Genomic DNA, 24,780 nt, shown 5'->3' on the forward strand with positions numbered 1-24,780 from the left:
CATTTCTTTGACTTCATGAAAGCCTTATAAGAAAACACTTTTTCACTTTTAAGTGCAACCATTAATAACCACCCAGCCAACACATAAGCCAGATAATAGCGAAAATATACCACAATAAGCAGTGTCAAGCTTTATTAATTATGTATTACAGCTGATGTTATGGCTTAATTTTGAATAAGAGAGTTCTTAAACTAAAATAATGTTGTAAGCTTACTAAATTCTGCATAAAGTTCGCGGTATTTTTTCAAGCTGAATAATAATCAAGAGTAGTATCTGCTAAACAAGCGATATTCAAATAAAAGTAATTGAAACAGCTATTATCTGCACATTAGCTGAAATTTTTGCATTGACCTGTATAACATTTTAAAGAAAAGCAGTTAAACAGCAAAACGCTGAATATTAGACGAAATACTTTCTTTAAGCTGTTTAGTGTACGAAATGGTACTAATTTATTCAGATGCTGAATAATTTAGATATTTTCTTCTTTTTACAGCTAACTTCTGCAAAATTGAAAATAAACTCCTTGTTTTACCAAACTTATAGCGCTATAAGCATACAATTGCCTTTATGTTAAACTTAAAACAATATCAGTTACAAATGTGGGTATCTTAAGCAGCAAATAACTGATTAGTTGAAGATATCGTATGTTTATATCCAGATATTTCACCATTTTGTGACAAAATCAACAATATGCCTCCTCAGAAAAATAATAACAAAAGAGTAAATGATTCATGAAAAAAAAAAGAGAACGGGAGGAACAAGAAGAAAATGTTCACGAGAGTATGTAAAGATAAAAAATAGTATCTGTACAGTAATAGAAAAGAGTTTAACATCTGATACAAATGGGCCCGGGCCAAGTGCGACCAACACAGTTGAAGAGGGTTCTGTACACGATGATTATGCATCACCATCAGGATTAGTGATTCAAACACATAGACTGGGTCCAACTTTAGGTGCAGATAACGACAATACATACATATGTGTGATAGATATTAAAAAAGAGATTTAAATGGAAATATAATTAGGTGCTCTTGGGTGTATTTTGTAACAAGCGCGAAACTTTTGGTTGCAACTACCTACAATTTTAGTTGGTAATATAAACAATTGTCTAACTAAATATTACGCAATGCGTCATTCATAGTAGTACTATAAATACTATAAATACCTACATTAGTATAGGTCCCATCACCCTCAAATATTCATGGATTTATTTTCTATAAAAAAGCACCCTAAAAAGCTGAATAAAAGCATACTGTTTTATGTAATTTAAGACCTTTTGCTGATAAATATATAATTATTGTACTTTAAACCAAATAATTTCTGGATATGTAGTAGTATGTGAACTATTATACAAAAATAAGCAAAATAATCACTGATATAAACACTTTAATTCAAATTGGCCTTCCGCCATTAACTAACGTTCGACATAAACCTATTTTTATAAATCCTCAACATTTATCTTATGAAACACTTTGTTTAGTGAGTAGGAAACATTATCAGTTACACAAAATTTGATTCTCATTACTTGCTGGGACTGAAATTTGATAAAAAGTAAAGATCATTTAATTTAAATATTATTTCACATTTGTTTACCTTTTAAAATATAGCTTTATCTTGAGGCGCTCAAAAAATGTATAATGATCATGTTGATAATTCACAGTAAAGTGCCATGCGTTTATATAATTCACCTTAAACTTACTTAAAATGTATGAAATCATTTACGCTATTTTATATCGGCGACCATTTACAATATTTTGAACTAAGCGACACAAATTTATCCCGTCACAATAAAAAATACTTTTTACTTGAATAATTTCTTTGTAAAACTACTCCAAAGATCGGAATTTCGTATATCATTTGAATATCTGAACTCACAAATTAACAACTGCATAAAAGATGTATAATTTCTGGACTAAAGAAAAATCAGAATTTATGCAGAAGATATTCAGTGTGTCGTACATTTATTCAGCTGCTATGTGGCTATTAATCAAATGTTAACCAAATTGAAGCAAGATATTTTGTGCCCAAATTGCTTGAATATCACCTGTATAAGCGCTTACACAGAAGTTATACAAATACTTTATCCAGCTTAAAGTTAAAAGATTGCTTTTACGCAAAATTTATACAGCTATACTGTGTTGGCTGGGCATATCTTTAGTTGGTAGATAAGTTTCCATTTTGATGGTAACAATGGTCAAATTTGTTACCACTGCTTGCCTGACCTGACTTACTCTTTTCTTCAGGGAAGACGCAACTGATCACACTTATGAATCAAACAGTACGAGAAGAACAAATCGTCCATGATCTTAAGAAAGTTACCTGTAAATTTAAGTGTGACATGCAAGTAATTTTTACTATATAGTTATCAATTAAGTTCGATGTCAATTTATTTAAGCATTTTGTTTTGAAAATATAAATTGACATTACTTAAAGCTAATAAGCTTAACTAGTGCAGGCTTTCTGCATTTGTGTCCATTTTTTATACGATAGGGAAGGGCGGGGTAATTTAATTGCCTACTATATAACTCAATTAGATCACGTTCTTATTTGTTATACTATATTTACGTCGAAAATTCTCTAAAATAATTATATAATGTAAGTGATTTTCCTATGAACTACCTATATTATTTCGACACATTAGTATCATTGCTCTAATAAAAACTTCAGGCGTTGAAATAACAGACAAACAAAAATTATAGAAATCTTATTAAGTAAAAAGTATAATTTAGATTAATGTTATAAAATACGATTATTCTTTGTCTCGTGTAAAATCACATTTCAAAAAGATGCTTGGAATGAAATAAACCCAATTCAATGAAGCTAAAAATTCTTCATGACTACTGAAAGTAAGTATAGATATTATTATTTTATACTTTGTTACGCCATATTCAGCTGCGTACTTTAAAAACCGCTTTGCTGCTTTCACAGTAAGTAAAATAATATTAAATATTGGTTTTCTTAGAGATGTCGTGAACTGGCTTTATCTTTTCAATCTACGTCTATGCTAACATTGTATTGTTAGGGACTTGTTGTTAATATTAAGATTCATATTATATATATTTTTACTGATTTGTCTGCATTTATTTAAATTTTAAAAAATGTCTATGAAAAAGTCTTGAAATCTGTAACTACTCTTCTACACCTTTCATCGCCGTCGGATTTCATTGTCTGATGTTATCGGTGCCTTGGTAGTGGTAGTAGTGGTGGTGGTAGTGGTTGTAGGAGGGTCCAGACCCTTGATCTCGAAGGGTCCTCTGAAGAGGGGCCGGAACAGCCTCAAGAAGGACTGGTAGCGTACGGCTGAGTTCTGAAACATGTCAATTTTTTATTGTATTACCTAATTACTTGTAGCCATTTTACACCTTCTATTTATGAAGCAGACAAATAATTTAGGACAAGTAGTGTCAATACATGCCCCGATTTACCTACATAGATACACTCACATGTGTCTCCACATACTATTTTTTTTATTAGTGAAACATAAATATGCCATATGCTTTGATTTCAGCGCTGCTTTTTATCAATTTGAATTATATTGTAAGTATGTACTTTATTAAAAAGATTGATTTTCGATGTGTACTTCCCTCACAAAATACATGAAGCAAGTGTATGTTGTAGCACAAAGACGGTAAATTTTCGTCAGGCGCTTCGCAATTTAATCTATTTCCCGGAGATTGGGAGAGACTACTTCTTTCCCCTTGTCACGATCACTGCATATCTACCTCCTTCGCTTCATCCACATTCATAATTTCTTTCATGCAAGATCGACAGTTTCGGATACACTTAACCTGACCTTTTGCTAAAACGTCGATTTAATCAAGATATACATTCGTCTAAGTCCCACTCCAACGCTCCCATTCACCCTCCCCTTGTATATAAATGTCTGAAATAACATTACCTGTATAACATCGCCAATGATCTTAGTAGTTCTGATGAGAAGGGACACGGACGGCCCAAACAAACTGCCCGGGAAGTCCAGGCTGACCTTGTTCCTGTCGAACACCGGGATGTCGTCCGACTGTCTGGTCGGGCGCTCCAGGTCCGTCCGACCAATCAAGGTGACCTTCGTCGGGGACTCGTTTGTGGCCCGTGCTTGGCGGCGGTATGTAGTGCCAATCTGTGGGTGTGTACTAGGAGGTTTAATCTGTGTTTCTTTTTTTTTATTTGTAGAAAAGAGGTTTTCAATATAAATTGATCGGTTGTGAGTTTTGGTTTTTAGTTTGAAAGTCGTACATGTTTGGTATAATATTTGTTTATAAATAATAATACAATTAATTTTTAAACAGCTTTTATTCAATTCAATACATAACGAATTTGCGTATGTCGAAAAGGTCAAAAGGTCAGTAGGTAAAGTCGTTAGTAAAATAAAAAGTCAGTAGAAAATGGAATGAAAAATTATGTTTTGAAATAGAAATCTAACTACGAATGAATTAAGAGATTTATATACACAAAGGTATATATAAATATGGAACTAAAAAATTACTTAAATACGGTGTAAAAGTAATTATAGTGGAATTGACTTACATTAGGTACTGATCTCGTTCAAATGTAACTTTTTATGCATGCATCTGAATAACCGATTAATTTAGTGCAAAAAATTATGTGTAGTTTGGAGTATTAAAGATGATAGATAAAAGCAATGTGAAATAATAAGAATATTTGCTACAAATTTATTTAGTTTAACCCCACATGAAGTTCTCTGTAAGACCCAATGGTTGACTGGTAGATAATGCTTCTAGCATTAAGTCCGCCAATTGTGCTATACATTTGTATCTTGTGCAATGAAGTTTAAATAAATAAATAAAAAATAAACATATAAGTTTGGAGTCGCTTCGTGTAAAAATCTGACTCGACTAATCCAGGATATACGGAGATGAAGATCTAAGTGGTGAAGATGCAAAAATATGAGATGGCTATATATCTACATATGAACATATTGATAATATGTTCATATGTAGATATACTTCCTTGATTTCTTACACAACGATTTATCAACTTTTATACCTACCTGTCATCCAATCAATATGATGCCATCCTACATTCTATAGAAATCGACTCATATTAATTTCTTAACTTGACACGATATTCGTTTTGTCCTTTAGTAAAAGTATATCAAGGATGACCAAGTAATAAAATTAACATAAAGTGTTATTGTGAAACCGAAAAACTTCCATTAATGTTTTGTCAACTTTTGACAGTCTGTGATTTTATTAAGAACATTTAAATTTTTTATGTGTAATTAAAGATAGTCCTTCCTACCTAGAATATCGACAAGAGTTAGGTTTAAAATATTGAAGAATATTTGGACAACGTACCAGCAAAATAGAGGATGTGTACTTTTAGTGTAGACTCTAGCTACCAAAATATTATAATTACATATATATTTTTTAAATCATAATGATTAAGAAAAATGAGAACGACTAGATTTGGCGAAGTTAGAAATAGTGATTAATTATTTAATATTTGACATGTTTAAATATTTGAAAAAACAACGAAGTTCAAAAATTACTTTCATTAATACTTCAGAATAAATATCTAAATAATAATATTATACAGTGCTCGTAACATCGCACGCGCGACGTCGTTTTGTCGCACGACAAACTAATGCTGTCCCTTTTCACATCATAATAAAATGTGAAAGAGCGATAGTTTTTCTCGTGATGTGTAAAATCTCTTCCGCGATTACACGAAATTTACTGCTATTCAACACTCTATTGCATAACAGTAAGTCTCAGGATAGTTCAAAATAAAATATCTGCTACGTATGGTACACAAAATATACTTAGATGATGAGAGATGTAAATACCTTTGGAAACATAAATATTTTTTAATAACATTATTACACGTCTTTACCACTAACGGGGTAGAATATAGTCACAAGACTGGATGGCATAATGAGTGAAATGAGAATGACGTTTATTAAAATATATCAACGTTAATATGTCAGCCTATTTGAAAAACAAGCTTTGGTTTGAAGCATATTTTTCAAGAATTTTGAACTCTTATTTTAACGATTTTTTTCATATGGATTCTGTGAATTTCTATTTTATTTTCGTACAGGTAAAGAAGATTTTCGTAATTATGTACCTATTTTTTTTTTCGAAAGTACGATTTATATACCTCTTATTTAATAGAAATTTGTGAAGGTTTTCATTTAAGTGCTCCTCAAAGTACCTATGTAAGGTACTGATGACTTTTTCAATGGATGGGTGGTAAATCTAATAAGCTGGATACAAATAAAACAACATCTAATTTTACAGGTTGTTGACCCAACGATCTACTAGGAATATGTCGTCACCCTGCGTCAAACTAGATTTTTTGGAAATCCTAACAAATCACTGAAAAAATAAGGAGACAGCACTAAAATACAGTTTAACTTTAGGAGAAAAATAAATATAAAGAGGTTGGAAAAACTTCACTAAGCCAATTCTTATCTAAGAGAAGCCTAAACCCATTAGAATGTTTTCCGCTGTTTCTCTGATCACAGGCAAAACTGTGAGGAACAACTGGTAACATTTAATTTATAACGGAAGGTCTTTAATAGGTCTATTTATATTTAATCATTGGAAAGCGTACTTTGATCACTATTATAGAAGTAGAGTAGTCACTTATGCAAAAAAATATACATAAACGTGTATGTTTGTAAGTGTGTATATATAAGTGTGATGTGCAAAATTATACAGTGATGTGCTTTAATTTATATAAAAAAGATCTGCTCAAATCAAGCTCGCAGGTAAATTAGTTTTTTGGAAAAAGAATTTTAGTATTTTACATAAATTTACGTCGTTATTGTCACCATTAGATAAAACGTTGGAACACAATTTGAACATCTCTTAATAAAATGTGTTAAAAGCAATTATACTTACTTTTTCATAAATATGTCCTTAAAGGTTTTGGTATTTATTTACACATAGATAGTATAAATCTCTATCAGTATCAAAAATAATTACGTATTAATTTGTTACTTTTTACCCATTGTTGAACAACGGTCAAAGTGACAATGCAAGAATATCAACCTCAAATTAGGTATCTTATCGTCTCTTCGTACGTTCAGTACGATTTTAATTGTTATTTTTTTTGCATTCAAATGCATCAAATAGTGAAGAATATTCCCCATTTTTCTTTTTTGATCGGATAAATTTTTTTGAATTAAAAGTGTCCCAATGCTTATTTCAGAGTTATGGCGAGACAGCGGGTTATAACTGCTTACGAGTATCTTGAGTTTCGCTCTATAAAGTATGGCACGCATTTTTAACAGCTTTTTCATTACACCCAGCTATTATCTTATGTTATTACGCATATCAAGTTATCCTGTATGACATGACGGTATAATAGAGGCGAATTTTCATTGGCATTGAGTAGGTTGATGTGCTGTTGACTGTACAAGCGTATGCGTTAGATCGGCGCGGCTCAAACGCATGACTCTGAAATCAGCTAAATTCTAGAAACTTCATCGGAAGTTATGCAAAACGTAAAAGGCGAGTACAAACCGGATTTGTGCGGGGAGAGCTTGTGCATTCATCCGTGGCCAAATGTAAACTGCTTTATGTACATTGTACAACTATATATCAGTAACTTTATTAAGATATGTCGAGAACTATCAAGTCAAATTTTAAAATCATTTAAAATTATTCCCATTCCGATTTCTATGGTTCCAATAAATTAATACTTTTTTATTAAAAAAAAATTAACGACTTTCTTTATTCAAGATGAACGTTTATTATTTTACTTTTAAAATATATTAACGATCGTATGGTAAGTTACTTGGATTTAAATTAAAAAAAAAATGAAATTTTAAGTATACCACACTCGCATGGAATAATTTTTTGTCTATAATCAGATTATGACTTATAGTTAACGGTAGAAATATTATTCTTCGGACGGAGTAATGCACAAGCTAATAAGGTGCAGTGCATATAAACAACTCTTAGAAGAAAATATTTAATATCACCATCGTTCACCTAAAACTATTTACATATAAATACAAAGAGTGAGTCGCAATTTACAGCTGATGAAAAGCCTGGTTCATAATTCAAAAGCTTTCCAATATCAAATAAGTAAGCTCTATTAAATCTATGTCAGTCAATTATTAATCTTTTTTAGTTTTTTTTTTATTGCCATATGTTCGTTCAAAAAGTTGGTAACTATTTATCAAAAGCAGCATTGGAAATTTGGAATGAGAGCATTATGAAAAATAATAGTTTTTCTAATTTACTTATTAGTTTAAATTGAATTATGAACCGAAGTTAATAGAAAATTTAATACATTACGGCACTTTTCTCATTTATAAATTCATCATCTGATCATTACTTTTCATGTCGAAGATTTTGGTAATTGAGTGATTAAAAATCGCACAAAATAATAATGTTACGAATCACAAAACTGCCATATCGAGTAACTGGGTGTCGAATGAATATTTACAAATTCTCGATACAGCAAGTTCAGATATTTCAATTCATTTTTGCTTTATTAGTCTCCAAGCGTTAGTCCCGATTGAGACTTCACTGGGGTTACTGATTTGCATTTAATCGTAAAATCACTGAACGTGACCACTGGTCTATAATATCACGGCAAAAATAAATCGAAACATCTCCATCACTCTCTATTTACAGCCCGTCTTTAGGAAGAACGGGGCGGTGCCGCAATGTATTAGGAAGTCAGGGGTTTCACGACGAGTCGTCTTCCTCTGAGGAGTCAATAGTCTCGACCGTAGCTCCGGCACCAGCGTTGCTTGAAGAGGAACCTGAGAGTGACGTCACCAGCGATAGGATTGAACCCAGACCGCCCCCACCTTGTCCGCCAGAAGAACCACCGTTTCCAGACGACCCTCCGAATAGTGACGTCACAGCTTGGATCTTTGGCCCTATGAACTGTAACTTGGGCTGGAGAACTTGACCCACGATGCCTCCTAAGGATGATAAACCGTTTTGGGGAGGCTCAATTCCGTATTGCTTGTTGATCGCGATGTTTTGCTTGTCCAAGGTGTCCACCAGTCTCGTCTTTGCGTCGATCAATGAATTGATTTTCTGGAACCAGAAATTAGTTTGTTAGTTTCTACTATAGTTGATCTAGTAAAGGCAAAGTTACACACAGAAAGTACAGATTGAGCTAGCTCCAAAACGAGTACGTGATTTCAGCTTCAAATACTGACTCCGTGATTATGATAGTTATATTTTTAGGGTTAAGCTTTGATCAGGTAAACTACGTATGTGTTTTAATTTGTTTATCTTCTATAGAAGATAAACAAATTAAAACACATACGTTTAATTAAAACACATTCGTACCTTATACCCACTTCATGGGTATAAGGTACGAATGATTAACTTTTCTGTCTTTCTGTCCTGAAAAAGCTACCTATGTATAAAAGAAATCGGTTTGACGTACAGGAACACTAAATGTTAGCTGATATCACACTTGCAGGTTGGCGTTTAGTATTAAGAGCTGATGTCAGTGCTATTTTAATTACATAGGTTCACGTCAATGGAGTGGGCACCGTGGCTGCTCAACTTGCAGACAACTATATAAATAAGTATACCGGGCCGAAAATGGAACAAAAATGTTTTCGGAAACTAATTACGGTGTCATAAAAAATTAAGGAAAATAATAGCTTTAACTTTTCATGTAAATAGAAAATTTGGTTTAGTAAAAATACGTATAGAATAGACCACAACTCTGTATACTTAATTACCTTTTTGGACTGTACCACGACAGTGAAGCGCGCTGTAAACCCTTGTTCACTTCACGTTTTTTTTATAGCAAATGCTTCGGTCAGCGAGAATAAGGAGCAAAGCCGTCATTCATCTAACCAGAGGCGAAGGGATAGCGATAAATGATCTTATTATTTAAGTCTGCACAGAACGTACATAGTTTTTGAATATCTTGGAGCCCGTTAGGAATAAAAATATGTATAAACACTACAGTATTAACCCAGAACGAATGCCTTACGAATCACATCATTAGCCTCAGTTTTCCATGCACGCTTAGATTTTCGAAAATTTCCTGATTACAGTAAATTAAGACAATAAATTACTCATAGTACTTACACCAAACACAAAGCCGAGAACAGCGTTCTTGATGCCCAACTTGGCCTGGGTGACGCCCTCGAATTTCCTCTTCTCCCTGGTCTGCTCGTCGCCGTCAGCGTCCTGCACACATACACACACACCCATATCACTACACTACCTACACACACCGACACCACCGACACCACACACATATATCGTACCGACACCAAAGTTTCGATAAAGTTTTTGAAAGTTATTTCGTGGGCGTTTTTTGTTTAGAAAATAAAAATAAATGTCAATTTATGATCACTAGGATGTTAAATAAAATTATTACAAAATAATTGGTGTAGTAAATTTTTGGATGATGTTTTTTTTTTCCAATTCATTATTTTTTAAATTGTATTCTTCAAACAATAATGTTTTTTGTAAAGAAAATTTAGACGTTTCATAAATACGTTTTAACAAACGTTGCGACCACGAAATAATTTTTAAAAACTGTCAATTAACTAAAACAATTTCACTACAACAAAAAACAAATAAATCTACGTATGTATCACTTAGTGTTTCAATCAAAACGTGGCTTTATAGTGTTCTACCGTCTATGTAACTACCACAGAACAAACAAGCCTACGCCGGTGGAGTGATGGTTCTGTGCTCTGTGGAATTAATGTCGAAACTAGTGCATGCATGAGCGTATACAACGAACAATTTTGTCCATCCATAATTTGTATGAAACTGTGCAATCAAAACGTGCGGTCGATTAAAATTTTCAAATATACGTTTACAAAAACACACACACACACACAACACAAATATAGAAAATTTATGATCTGAACTTACTTCGTCAATATTTTTTCCAATAAATGATTATTATACTCATCTTTCTTTAAATCTTTTGAATTTGTCTTCGCATACTCGCGTACGTAATTATAACACATTTTGAATTAAATTATTATAAGAGAGACAATATTATCTCTCCAGCCATTTTGGTAACTAATTTTCGCGATCGGTGTTCGAAAACGAAAAAATATTAATGAAATAAAATATTTATTAAAATATATATTCCATGTCTTAAGTTCGAAAATATATTAAATATGCTATGCGATCAATTGTATCCATAAGCAATCCAAATAAACATACCTTTCGAGTTTTGTGATTTTTGGCTCTATGTATCCCATTAGCGATAAAGACTGTGTGTAATGTCTGTCACTATTAGAATCTCAATAACATCATGAAGTCTTACACCTAAACGTGGCTGTTCAGTCGTTTCGAGACTGTTGTCTCTGTCTTCCCCGCATGGGATGTAGACGTGACTATATGTATGTATGTATTGCACAAGGGACATAACCCTTATTTCTTGAATGAAATGATAATGATTTTCAAAATTCCCATAAAAAGGCGCTATTAAATTTAGCCCACAAACTAAAAAAAGTGGTTAATTGTAATGAGTGACGTGTAGCCAAACGTCCGGAGAGACCGCACAGAGCGAAGGTCGTGCGTTCACTTGCTAACCAATATTACGTGTAAAGCCTTATGTAGCACCGATACTCTTTTCTGAGTTAAATATATTAGTGGGATTTTTGCCATGTGGTTCCCGGCACCATTAAAAAAAAGAATAGGATCACTCCATCTCCTTCCCATGGATGTCGTAAAAGGCGAGTAAGGGGTATGCTCATAAAATTGGGATTCTTGTAAGCGCTGGGCTGGCAACCTGTCACTATTTTAATCTCAATTCTATCATTAAGCCAAATAGCTGAACGTGGCCGATCAGTCTTTCCAAGGCTGTTGGCTCTGTCTACCCCACAAGGGATATAGACGTGATTTATGTAAGATAGCACAAATTTTCTCACTGCACACAGAGACGAGTAACATTTAATTTGACACATAAATCGTAACCCTTTTATTCACTCAACGACGCCAATAAATATAATGCCTTGTATCTAATTTTCTAACAATATAATTGTCTGACACACATAAGTAATAACGCGTGCTAAAGTGTTATTATTATTATGGTCTTTTTAATAGCATTTTAAACGCCTTATAAATTTTAAGTGACTAAAGATCCAAGCATAATGTTCTATCTTTTCATATTTACAAACAAGACGGACATTAAATAAAATTAACGAATGATTTTAAACATGCTGGTCTGTCTTGTAGCGAAGAAAATCTAGCGTGTGCCAGTTACTTCTCTTTCCGCGCAGATTGTAAAAGTCAACCAAGTTATAAGCTTATTAACTTAGTGCTCCTCTTTTAGGCGGTGGGATAACAAAATGGCGCTACCTGAATCAATTCTATCATCAAGCCATCCAGCTGAATATGCCTTTTAGTCTTAAAATTACTTTTGTCTCTATATACCCTTTTATTTTGACGGCCTCTGTGGCGCAGCGGTAGTAGGCTTGTCTGTGACACCGGAGGTCCCGGGTTCGAATCCCGGCCAGCGCATGATGAGAAAAGAACTTTTTCTGATTGGTCTGGGTCTTGGATGTTAATCTATATAAGTATTTATTATAAAATATAGTATCGTTGAGTTAGTATCTCGTAACACGAGTGTCGAACCTACCTCGAGGCTAACTCAATCAGTGTAATTTGTCCCGTATATATTTATTTAATTATTTATTTTATACCCCGTTAAACATAAAAACGTGATATACATATGTGTGTAATGCAATGTTCAATTATAAACATTTCACCTTTGCACTTAAGTCATTTGGCTTCTTAATGCACCGGTAGCACTTTAAATTTGACCCTCGATCAAGGCAAACTTATGGTAATTGGTCATTTTTAATGTACTTAATTGAAATAGAAAAATGACATGACAATCAGGCTACATACTTGATGTAAGATAAAATTTAAAACCAAATAGTTCAATAAGTGCATTTAAAATAATTTAAAGAGCCGTTTGCAATAAATCGGGGACGTCTTACCAAATGGTCAAGAATACTCTAAATTGACAAACTTGCATGACGAGAGTTATGAATGTGGATGTCGCGAAAGAATGCAGGGATACTACAAGTGGGAAGATGTAGTCTCTGCCTACCCTTGCCCTTAATGCATGTTCTCACAGTTAGATATTGCAAGTTTCGTTAAAAATGTGATTATGAATTTATTTAAAACATACATGTTTAACATGAATAATAGCATAAAACATGCATTCAAGAACTAGTTATATTTCATAACAGTTGTAATACATTGTTTCCTGTGGTTTCTTTCGCTATGGAAATTCCACAGTATACAGCAAAAACACAAAAAATACATTCCTTTATTGGAATTACAAAAATATCCAACATGAGATAAAAATTACTAGTGCAAAGGAAATTTTCCAGGTGTAACTATCACGCTAACAGCTAACCTAAAAATCTTACCCCTTTTTTTGATATATTACGCTTTATTGAGAAACCAAGCTTCAAAGTTGCTTAGAATGCAATCCAAATATAATTGATCCACATTGTTTCCAATTAACTACTTATATAAAATAAAAATCCATCAATTTAGTGGCTTGTTTATTAAGAACAGTATAAATTTCAACTTTATTTTGACAATAATTTTGACAATTAAAATCTAAATGCAATTTGGCGTCTTGTAAAGTCGATTTTATATTCTTAATTTTTAAGTTTTTCAAAGAAACATGTGTAAAGCCTTGTTTAACATGACGTTTTGTGCAAGAAGGCCCAACCGAGGTTTGGTTAAGTGTCGAAAGAGTTGCGTAATGACGCGCGGTCGGCTAACTAAATACAAATAATGCTTATCATGTGGTAGGTACTAAGGATTGAGGTTATTATATAATATAAGGTGAAGTTTTTGTGATGATACCGTAAATTGATGAAAATTCTACTATCATTTTGGAAAAAATCATCACATATTTTTTTTAATTTTCCCTCTCCTATTTTCTATCGTTTTAAAAGCAGTTGGTTTTTCACTCTTATTTTACGCTTCTTCGTTTGTTATCCTTTTCGTCCAATTATATAATTAGGTTATAAATACATTCGCAGAATCATTTCTGAGATCATCACTTTTCAAATCATATTTCTGCAAAATAATAATTCGACTCCCATTTCTTCCAAAAACTTTAAAATATTGGAACACATTGATTTTCAAGCATTGCTTTACATCTTTAGCGTATATTTCTGGCTAAGAATGTAAACAAAATTATGCCGTTGTCACAGAGAAACCTAAGTATTTTTCTTCTTACATACCTATATAAATATTCATAAAAGCAAGTCGAAGTGAAGTTAGAATGAGACCTGTTGATCTTCGACATACTATGTGTTTCACAAGACGTAGTGTGTTACAACATCATACAACCCCAACATTATATTTAAACTATCTAGGAAACTGTTTTTGTTGTAATTGTACACAATTGCAATGCATAAGTGGAGCGTCATCCATTGATTTATTTTCTCTATATTTTTTTTATTGACGTTTTTTTGATAAGTGAATATATAGGTAAGAGTAAATTTAAAATTAAAAATTGGATATTAATCAAGTTTTTGCCAAGGTTCTTGTCCAATCTCATATAATACCACACTGTTATTGTTTAAATTAATTAATCTTTATTCTATTAAACTTCACAATCAGTAATTAATCCTGCCGTGTGGTTCCCGGCACCATTACAAAAAAGAATAGGACCACTCCATCTCTTTCCCACGGATGTCTTAAAAGGCGACTAAGGGATAGGCTAATAAACTTGGGATTCCTCTTTTAGGCGATGGGCTAGCAACCTGTCACTATTTGAATCTCAATTCTATCACTAAGCCAAACAGCTGAGCGTGGCCTATCAGTCTTTTCAAGACTGGAGGCTCTGTCTACCCCGCTAGGGATATAGACGTGATCATATGTATGTATGTATGTAATTAATCCTCAAACGTTTTAAACGTCAGAAATAACCCGAATACTACAATTTACATACATTTACGACTTTAGCTATTATTCCTTAAGGTTTCGAGACTTATGTTGGCATTTTTGATAAGGATAAACTGGTAGTGCCGACGCAGCTGACCACAGCGGGTCGAGGCCACCCGCCTCTCGCGTAACCTGCCCGTTACCACGCTCAGTATACCGACTGACCCCCTAAATGGTACCTTGAATTTAACATGAATAATTTTATGTATAAATTACCAGTTTTATATTAAAGCTTAAATATGGTAGAAGAAAAAAAATATGTGAATTAAAATTATTTTTTTTTTAATAATAATTAATTATGTAATTTTTCAGCATATTGTGTTTAAATTCACAAAACTAAACTAAACACATCCTAATGATATTATGTGAAAAAACTATTTAAAGATTGTAATTTGAAAAAAAAATAATTGTTTGTATATACAAATTCAGCTAGAGGTTTACTTAAAAACCATGTAAAAATCAAACTAATATAACATTACTCGGCGAAGAATCATTGGCTGCGGTCTGATTGAACCTGCAACCACGCATTCGGATACTTTAACCGTTCGACCACCTACGCTCTACACTGTAAAACCAACCGCACTGTAAATTTCATAATAAGGTACTCCAACCACAAAACGCCAAAACGTCTAAAGCTTCAAAGTAAAATTTACAATGTAATTGGTCATTTAGCTATATTTTGTTTATAGCCTAACCTAAAGTTATTTACTGAGAAGCAATTTATCTACCACAGATCCTTTTACGAGGCGGAGGCCGAAAGGTCGGCGACTCTGTCCTAGATATGAGGTAATTTTGTTTAATGAACTAGCTGCTTCTCGTGGTTTTACTTGCTGAGAGCGAATCGGTGGAGGAATACTGTAGTTCAAACACAACCTGAAGAACTATCAAAGTTAAAAAATTATATACATATATTATTTGACGAAAATATTTTTTAGATTAAATTTTATATGCTTGATTGTTTTGTGGATCCTTGTGTCAATGGTATGTAAAAACTGTGAAAACTATAAGAAAAATGCCGTGTGGTTCTCGGCACCAATGAAAAAAATAATAGGACCACTCCATCTCTTGCCCGTGGATGTCGTAAGAAGCGGAAAGGGATAGGCTAATAAACTTGAGATTCTTCTTGTCAGCGATGGGCTAGCAACCAGTCACTATTTGAGTTCTTTCATTATGCCAAACAGCTGAACGTGGCCTATTAGTCTTTTCGAAACTGCTGGCTCTATCTACCCTGCAGGGGACATAGACGTGATTGTATGTATATATCAATGAAATCAGAGTATATTATACATTCTGGCCCAATTTATCTAATTATTTTGCCAAAGTGGCGGCTAAACAAGGCCATAACTTTGAGACTGTATCTACCTCGTAAGCTATAAATACGTGATATGTGAGTATGTCTTAGGTGACATTAATTTGTTATATTTATCTATTTCAAACAGACTAGCCCGTTCACAATATGCAGTAATTATGACTGAATTTGCGGGCAGCAAGGTTGTGCAGAATTAAGATAACGATTATAAACCTGTTTTATGACCAAATAGGTGGGCGTTTTTAGAATTAAACACGAATTGCACTTAATAAATTTTGTCCGAGACTTAAAGGATCTACGCGGTTTCACTTCAAGAAATATTATAAAACCAAAGAAAAATAATGTACATTTCAAATTACAGATACTATTATGAAATAATGATAATTTTGTGTAGGTACTAATCTTTTAATGATAATCTTTGGAATAAGTAGGACGTGTCAGAAGTCATCAACGTTGACACCGCTCATATTTCATAGGCATATAATTCTCGACAAAATTATTTATTTTAAAGACGTATATTGTTATATTCAAGTAATAACTTTATTTTGCATACTTTTTTTATTGCTTTGCATATGCAATGCATAGGTTATATATGGAAAAGTATTATTTTTTAAAAGTACAGAGAATCATGGAGTTTCGGTCTTTTTGAGACATCTATCTACCCCTGAGGTCTACACCCTGTTAGATATGCAGACACATTCAGCGTTATGGTAATAACTAAGCTAATAAATGACTAAGCAATGAAAACAAAAAAATACGTGAGAGTTACATATAAAAAATAATTATGTTTCCATAATACTCGTAAATGGACCACAACGTAACATTTTTATCGTATTTTGCGAAATTATCAATAGAAATGTTTTCAAAACAAGTATTCTCATTACAAATATATAATTTTACAAATGAAACTTTGCTTAAATAATTAATAATAATTGCTTTTGTAATTCTCAACATTACACCTGTCGTGTTTGTCGAACCTGTTGCGTTTTGCCCGACCGCGCAAGAAGGGTAATTGTGTTTGGCCGTGATATACCATAGACACCTTCGTTTTGAAACACCTTACTTTACCTTTAAAAAAAAATAGTTATATTTGTATTGATTTCCGATTTTTCTTTATCTTAATAATAAGACTCTTTTTCTGATGTACAATAGAAAATAATGATCTTGATATTTCAAGAGCACTTGATCATTAAAACAATCATCTCATGAAAATGATTTATAGACATCTCAATAAAAGACTAATAAAAGATTTTAAAGCGCGTTGCATTGTAATATTTATAATACGTGCGCGTTTAATACCTGTATTATTTATAAAAAGTCCTAAAAAAAATAGGCCATCTAAAAGTCCCAACGACAATAGTTAACAGGATATAGTAAAAAACGAAATACTAACGTTAAATAACTTTTCTTTAAAAGTCTCACATACTTGACAACGACTGCCTGAGAACGTATTTTAGTATGCGCTATGATGAAATACAGAATACATAATTATCACGTCAACGCCGTATTCTCATCGGACATGTCCCAAAGTTCCCTTGTCCTATGAGAATTATAATGCATTTTTGCGATTATATTACGAAACCATTCTCCGTATAGCAGATCTGGGAACTAGATCGGAGAACATTGCTGTGTTGCAACAGAATGATCTAGTTAACGATTTATACCGCATTATTGTACATTGTTCTATTAGGAAAGTCCTCACCTCATAGAAGTTTATGAAAAAAATCTTAGGCCGAACAGTGAAAATAGTCACCCCGAATTTGACAATATTGGGTGTATTGAAAAAAAATAATTACGTATGTTATATCAAAGACTAGAGAAAACAAAACAATTTGTTAATGTAGGTTGTTAAAGAACGTTTTTTAAATCGCCGTTTAAGTTGTCGATTAAAAAAATATATATATAAAGCCTAGTGTAATTTAATAAAAAACACTAAATAAATAATTTATAAATAAGTGTAAACTAGGGAGTCTTTTGGACGGTTGCCTATCTTACCAGCGCAAGGGCCAAAAACCAGTTAGCTATTCAGATAATCTTGGTAGGTCAGTTTAGTAACTCAAGCTCTGTCTAACCCGTAAGTAATAAAAACGTGATATGTATATGAAAAAAAGACAAAACTATGTCAATTGTATCAATAAAGATAAGATCATATCTAAAAAGTAGAATGCCAAAAACCAGATCATCTATTTTCGGCCGGCGTTACCCAACTAAACAAGAAGTAGAGTTATTCGCACCAGACGAACATCCCGTCTCGTTGGCACAATCGCTGGATTCACACGCCTGTCCTTTCTAACGTTATATAACTCTATTGGGTGTTGGTAGGTAGTTAATACATCCATTCTTTCCGTTATACTATCCATACTTTCAAGATAGTATGTTACTAATATAATATATATATATATATGATTTTGGAATTAGACTAGGCTTTTAATAGAAAACATTATAATTACCAAAAATGTTATAATCTGGCATATAAATTATATGGATATATATGGATCTTTGACAGGTGAATTAATAAATGTTCTAGCCGTATCTTTTGAATTTAGACTAATCTGGTTTAAAGTTTATATAATTCGCACTTTCTAGACAGGAAATTTGAACACAACTGTTATAATTGCAGTAATCTTTGCAAATACGTTCTCTTTTGATTTTATACTAACTAGTAGTGTTGGCGAAATCTAAAATTAAATAGGATTAGGTAAGACAAAAAGGAAGCAAGAAAGTTAAATTATGACTAATTTTTATGTTTATTTATTAATTTCAACTTTATTGTTCTAAATGCAAATGTATAATAGCACAATTGGCGGACTTAATGCTAGATGCATTAACTATACTATAGTCAACTTGATTGGTCTGACAGAGAACTTGGTGTGGCGGCGAACAAAATATATATATTTATACCTACACAAATGACAAAATAAAATGATTTTAATAAAAAACATAAAAACTACAATAAATAAACAATATACATAAATAAACAGGTGCAACGATAACCGAAATTAGTGAAGACGGTTTAGTGTCGTGAACGTTTGCTACATATCAGTATACTCACTGAAAATATTTGTGAAAAGTGTAAAAATAAATAATTTTTTATTTAAAGTTTTTGTGGTCATTAGCATCGTTAAAGGAATACTCGTGAAGTGTATATGTATTTTAGTTTTTATATGTAAAGGGCATGAAAAGTTCTCTTTTTTTTATTTCTTTAACCATTTTGATCGTAATAAGGAAATACTAATATGAATATTAATAAAAACTGAGGTAAAAATATCTCTAATTATATAAAAAAATATATATTGCAAATCTTGCAACACACAAACTCGACAGATGGCAAAACATAGCAAAAACGTGCCATCATTTTGCTAAATTATCTACTCGTAGAATATTTAAGCTTCACGCAATTTAGCTCGGTACCATGTACATTAATGTTAAGCATTAACGTTTTACCTACCGAGAAAATTATTTAGCATTTAGATACTGGATAAAAGATGACCGACATATCAAACAGTTCAACACACAGATTACTATAAATAAAAATCAGTTGCTTTAATAAATTTAAATACAGTGAACTACTAAAAAGTTTGTCACTTTTTAATAGCGATTTTAAAGATTGAGTCAATCGTAAAACATCGTGAAATATATGGCAATAAATAAAAATCTTAGTTAAATAAACGAATTTATAAAAAATTGTATCAAAGTGTGAGACTCTCTTCACTTTAATTATGCTCTATGTTTTACATATTCTTTAGACATAAAATTTCATTTATGAATTCATAATTTAGAAGCATAACCAATAACCTCATAAACAGTAAAAATCCAGATCATTTTACGAATATTTTCCTTATCAAACACATTTTAATTTGAACACTATACTCTTTATTTTAAAGTGCATTTATGTATGTCTGTAGTGGCGTGGTAAGTGGTTATTTTATATAATCGTATATGTCATAATGTAAGGTTTATTTTGGGTATGTATGAGAGGCGATAGCCGGAAAGAAGTTGAGTCGAGGCCAACAACAAATACTTAGGTAAATGTAACAAATAAAAATATACAAGGTAAGTCAAACGATCACTAAATTGACAAACAAAGCGTATATCTACTAATTGAACTGACCCAACTAAGTCATCGATTGTATATAGTATGAAAAATGTTCATATAAACATCCAAGACCCAGGGTAATCAAAAATGGTTCATTGGCCAAAAACGGTCCATTTGCCATTGTCACGAACTCCCTTTTTTAAGGAATTTGTGTAATTATTTAAAATAAGAAAAGAAAATAAAACGTCATGAAAAAGTAAGTGAATTTGAATTAAATTTGAACCCGGGACCTGTGGATCAGAGGCAAAAACAGAATCACTGCGTAAAATAGGCCATCAAAATTCAAATGATTATTTACTTATTACCAACATTAACTGATTGTTAGTAACGATATTCGTAAGAACGAGGCAAAAATTCCTTTAAGTAGAAAATTAAGTAAGATATAATGTTACGCGTTAATATAATTTGATTATGATTCATAATAATACACTTATAAAATCATAAAAAAATATTTAAAGTTAGCGCAAATTGATACTTTTACATGTTTACGATCGAACCTAGAACCGCACACTACAATTAATGACACAATCTCAGATGTAACTATTGACATCTGACATTCAAACAATATTGCAACAAGATGGCCAATAGTGAATGGTGATTGCTGATGTCAATCAATATGAAGTTTTAGTTTTTGTTGATTGACTATTTTTGTCTTAATCTATGATGTAATTTATAAGAAGCGTGATGTTTGTAACTAATATTTGATACGAGTGCATGATGGCCTGTTAATTAGAATGAAGAGCTAATTATTGTCCTATATTTCTATTTTTAACTTTAATATTTATGTAATTCACAAAGAATAGTTTCTTTAATTAAATAACTTAAAAAAATGGTAGACAATATTAATTTTATGACAAAGAAAGATAAGCCAGTCACTATTTGAAGCGTACTTCTTTCGCTTCATCCACATTCATAAGTATCTTAAAGCAAACTCTATGATTTAAAGTACCTATACTCTTCATTTTACCTTTTGCCAAAATGTCCCTGACTCTAATATATTTTCGTCTAGACCATATGATATGATTAAATGTTATTTTGTACCCAAATTTTATATACATGAAAATATTCTTATGCTTAAAGTTTCCCATTGGGATAGGCAGAGACTACGGATTTCCACTTGCTGCTATCCTTGCAGACCTGTTTTGATTATTCAGCCGCTTATACGTACTTAATGTTCGTTCGTCTTAGACGGACAAACAGACTTACACAGTATTATAATATTACGTCACAACTCCGAAACCAGTGGTCAAGGGATTGCGTAACCTACTCCGTGGAAAGTGGAGTTCGCTATGACCATTATTATAATTCTATTTGTAAATGAATAATAAAGTATTGAGGTGTCATCATGAGGTCAGTGGAACTAGCGTTGATGAATCATTGGTATTTTAATTATATTATTTACGTACGTATTATTAAATTGTTATTTAATAATTTTCGCCACCATAGAATTCAAAGATAGGAAAATTTTAGTAACTAAATGTCAAAACAAGCGTTAAAATCAAAAGTTAAAGAATCATAATTAATTTATTAATTATTCTCTCTTAATTATATTCTAGAAATTTGATCAATAAAAAAATATGTAAATATAAATCAAATAAAAAATAAATCAATGAATTTTAACACATAAATTATATTCTAAATCTATGTTTAAACATTAAAAAAAATCTACAATTCATTCTCAAGCAAAAACAATATCCATTTATAACTCTCAAAAACAGATTAATTAATGCGTAAGTAAAATTGTTTTTATTTAGTCAAATCTAAGCCTTCGTGACCTCAATTTCAATGTTAGTTACATAAATAATTTCATGCTTGCCCGTGTATTTATATCATATTATCTAAACAGGTATCTCTTGATTGCCTAATTGGGTTGAGATCTCAATATGATCTTCCGGATTCATCTTGACATTCTATTTTTACTTTTAAATGTTCTTTTTCTCTTTGTTTTAAGTTTAATTAGATAATGGGTCTTCCCAAAAGGGCAGGCATTCCAATTTAAACTTGCCACGATCTTTACAAACTTCCTCAACTTCTACTTTTGCCCTGACCTGACCTGATTTGTTCAAAGTACGTACTACGTTTAGACCTTCTCCTTCCAACGGTAAGGGATATGCTTAGAAACTTAGGATTCCTTCAATTGCATCCTAATTCCATCATTAAGCCATACACCTATGTGTGAACTGCGAGTAGTATGTGTGTAAAAAATGTATGTCAAGTTTGATGTCGATGACGTCTTAAACAAATCTACATAATTTCAAACTTTTATGCGTTCTTCATGATAACACCAAGAAAGGCGGTCACAAGGGCACAACACTAGTTGCATTCTGACGTACATAACTAGTGATGTGCTCCCCTTTTGTTTGAACGTACAGTCGACCGCATAGGATGCGTAATTTTTATTACAAATTGGGACGTTACGTTAGACATATTCTATCTGAAGTGGGCACGTAACAAACATCTGTGCACGTGAATTATGAAATATTAATCTTAGTTTGTCTCAAAATCGTCAAATCATTGATGGTAATCTAGTGTACCGTGCCAGTAATGCATTAGAGGATTTTTATGTTTATTTTGAATTCGAAACTTAATTGCATCATAAAGCCATACAGCGGAAAGGCCTTCAGTCTCATCAAGACCATTGGCTACCCCGTCTACCCCGCAAGGCATATAGAGGTGACTCGATATGTATGTATGTATTTTGAACTTGAGTCTTTTCGAGACTGTTTGTTCTATCTTTCCTGTAAGGAATTAAGACGTGATATCTGTCCTAAATTAATATCCTGACAAGAAGACGATAGCATATTGGTATAAGAGTAAGTTTTTAGTGATCGTTGTCATGTAGGTACCTAATTGTGTGGTGGTCTAGTGTATATTCATTTTGTTAAGATGCGATATTTTGATACATAAAGTCACATAACAGATAGTTATGAATTGATGTCACGTAAAAATTAGTAAATTTTAATGAAACGCAATATAATTGGTCAGAAGGAGGTCATGTATGCGCATGCGCAGTCCTTCATTGGTATTAATCACTTGGACATATGATCTTTTGTACAACATTCAAGGTAAACTTAGCAAAACCAGTATTGACCAATAGCGACTAACTGGTATTTCATTTCAGCTAAAGCTTTGAAACTTAACCAAATATCCTTAAAATTATAGTTAGTCGTAGTTTCCGCAAACTTAAAGATAATGCATTCCATTGCGCGGTGTTAACCCTAAAATTATATGTTGTTATACGAACAACGCACAATGAATGCAAACTTAACTGAAAATAACATTGGCCTGTAAACCAGATGGTACATTGTAGCGAGTTGTTGTACAATCATTGTAAATTCATCATCTACTCATACAAATTTAAATCTTTTGTTTAAAAAACACATGAAAAACAATTTAAGGTCATGCGTTTTTTGTAATAAATTTATTTTGTGACGAGTACAATTACTCACTATTTAGCATGCATCACAATAGATTTTCTTTCGTTTCTCTTGTATATATTACTTTAAAAAATTATATTCTTATAAAAAATTGCTTGAGTTACCCGACAGCGACACATCATTCCTTTAGTTACAAAAACAATATTTACATTTCTATTCTCGTACAACTACTATTGTAAAAACAGAATAAAGAATCATCAGTTCCATAAGCGAAAACTCCGGAAAATTTCAATTGCAACGCATGCCAAACGCATCGGTATAAACTCAAGAACTCACCTCTATCGGCTGAAGCGAGTCATCATCGGCCAACTGTCTCCGGCTGCGCACGTGCGCGGGCGTCGCAAACGCAACACCTACAAACAGGAGGACCACAAGCGTGCGTGTTGCCAACATCGTGACCAAAACGATACTGCCGGCAGAGGCTTCCAACGACCAGTAAAGAGGGGAGAGAAGTGGGGACTTATACGAATGATATCCAATGACGTAACGGCTCCTGTTGGGTTGAGGCTGCAACCTTTCTTTGACTCTTTGACTCCGTAAGGATGTACTGTGTAGTTTTTTTTGCATATACACGTTTTGAAATTGATATGTTTGGTGTGTGTCGTCACGTGTTTGCGAAATCCCTTTGGCCTTGAGGTTGACATGTGTTTTATAAGTAAGGGTGTGTATTAGGTAATGTGATGATGTCGAGTTTAAGATTAAGAATTGTATGTATCCTATTCATTATTAGGTTAAGTTTACATTGATTTAGGTATTTTTATAAAATGATTGAAATCTGTTGTTTTTTATGGATTCAGATTTTGTAAATAACAATGGCTTTCTGTATTGTTATGAAAAGAATCTGCTATGAAAAAAAAAATTATGTTATAAACCTCGATATAAAAATGCAACACATATACATGCACAAGCAATGCACCCTTATGTAAATTTACCATGATTAACATCCTAATGTCCTAACTTTTATTAAAAATCATTGAGCTCATCTATAAGTAATTGATGAAAAAATTCAAACGTTTTTTATTTAGTTTTTTATTG

The 24,780-nt window shown here is 32.4% G+C and overlaps 1 protein-coding gene across 1 annotated transcript; it reads right to left on the reverse strand.

The window, feature by feature from the left end:
- Window positions 1-2,588: 2,588 nt before the first annotated feature.
- On the reverse strand, window positions 2,589-24,160 carry LOC106131448 (uncharacterized). The gene is made up of 5 exons (XM_060950150.1): window positions 24,022-24,160; window positions 10,044-10,145; window positions 8,670-9,026; window positions 3,899-4,117; window positions 2,589-3,307 (listed from the first exon to the last, which is right to left on the reverse strand). The coding sequence occupies exons 1-5, from the start codon at window positions 24,136-24,138 to the stop codon at window positions 3,146-3,148; spliced, it is 957 nt and encodes a 318-aa protein (XP_060806133.1). The 5' UTR covers window positions 24,139-24,160; the 3' UTR covers window positions 2,589-3,145.
- Window positions 24,161-24,780: the final 620 nt, after the last annotated feature.

Source organism: Amyelois transitella, chromosome 20 (genome assembly GCF_032362555.1).
Source record: "Amyelois transitella isolate CPQ chromosome 20, ilAmyTran1.1, whole genome shotgun sequence".
NCBI lineage: Eukaryota > Metazoa > Arthropoda > Insecta > Lepidoptera > Pyralidae > Amyelois > Amyelois transitella.

What these genes read in the sequence shown, in the direction of transcription:
- LOC106131448 (XM_060950150.1), bottom strand. Translation starts at nt 24,138, where the DNA reads ATGTTGGCAACACGCACGCTTGTGGTCCTCCTGTTTGTAGGTGTTGCG. An exon ending in ACTCGCTTCAGCCGATAGAG is followed by an intron (nt 10,146 to 24,021) that starts GTGAGTTCTTGA and finishes GTATGTGTGCAG; the next exon opens with GACGCTGACGGCGACGAGCA. An exon ending in CAGAGGAAGACGACTCGTCG is followed by an intron (nt 4,118 to 8,669) that starts TGAAACCCCTGA and finishes ACACACCCACAG; the next exon opens with ATTGGCACTACATACCGCCG.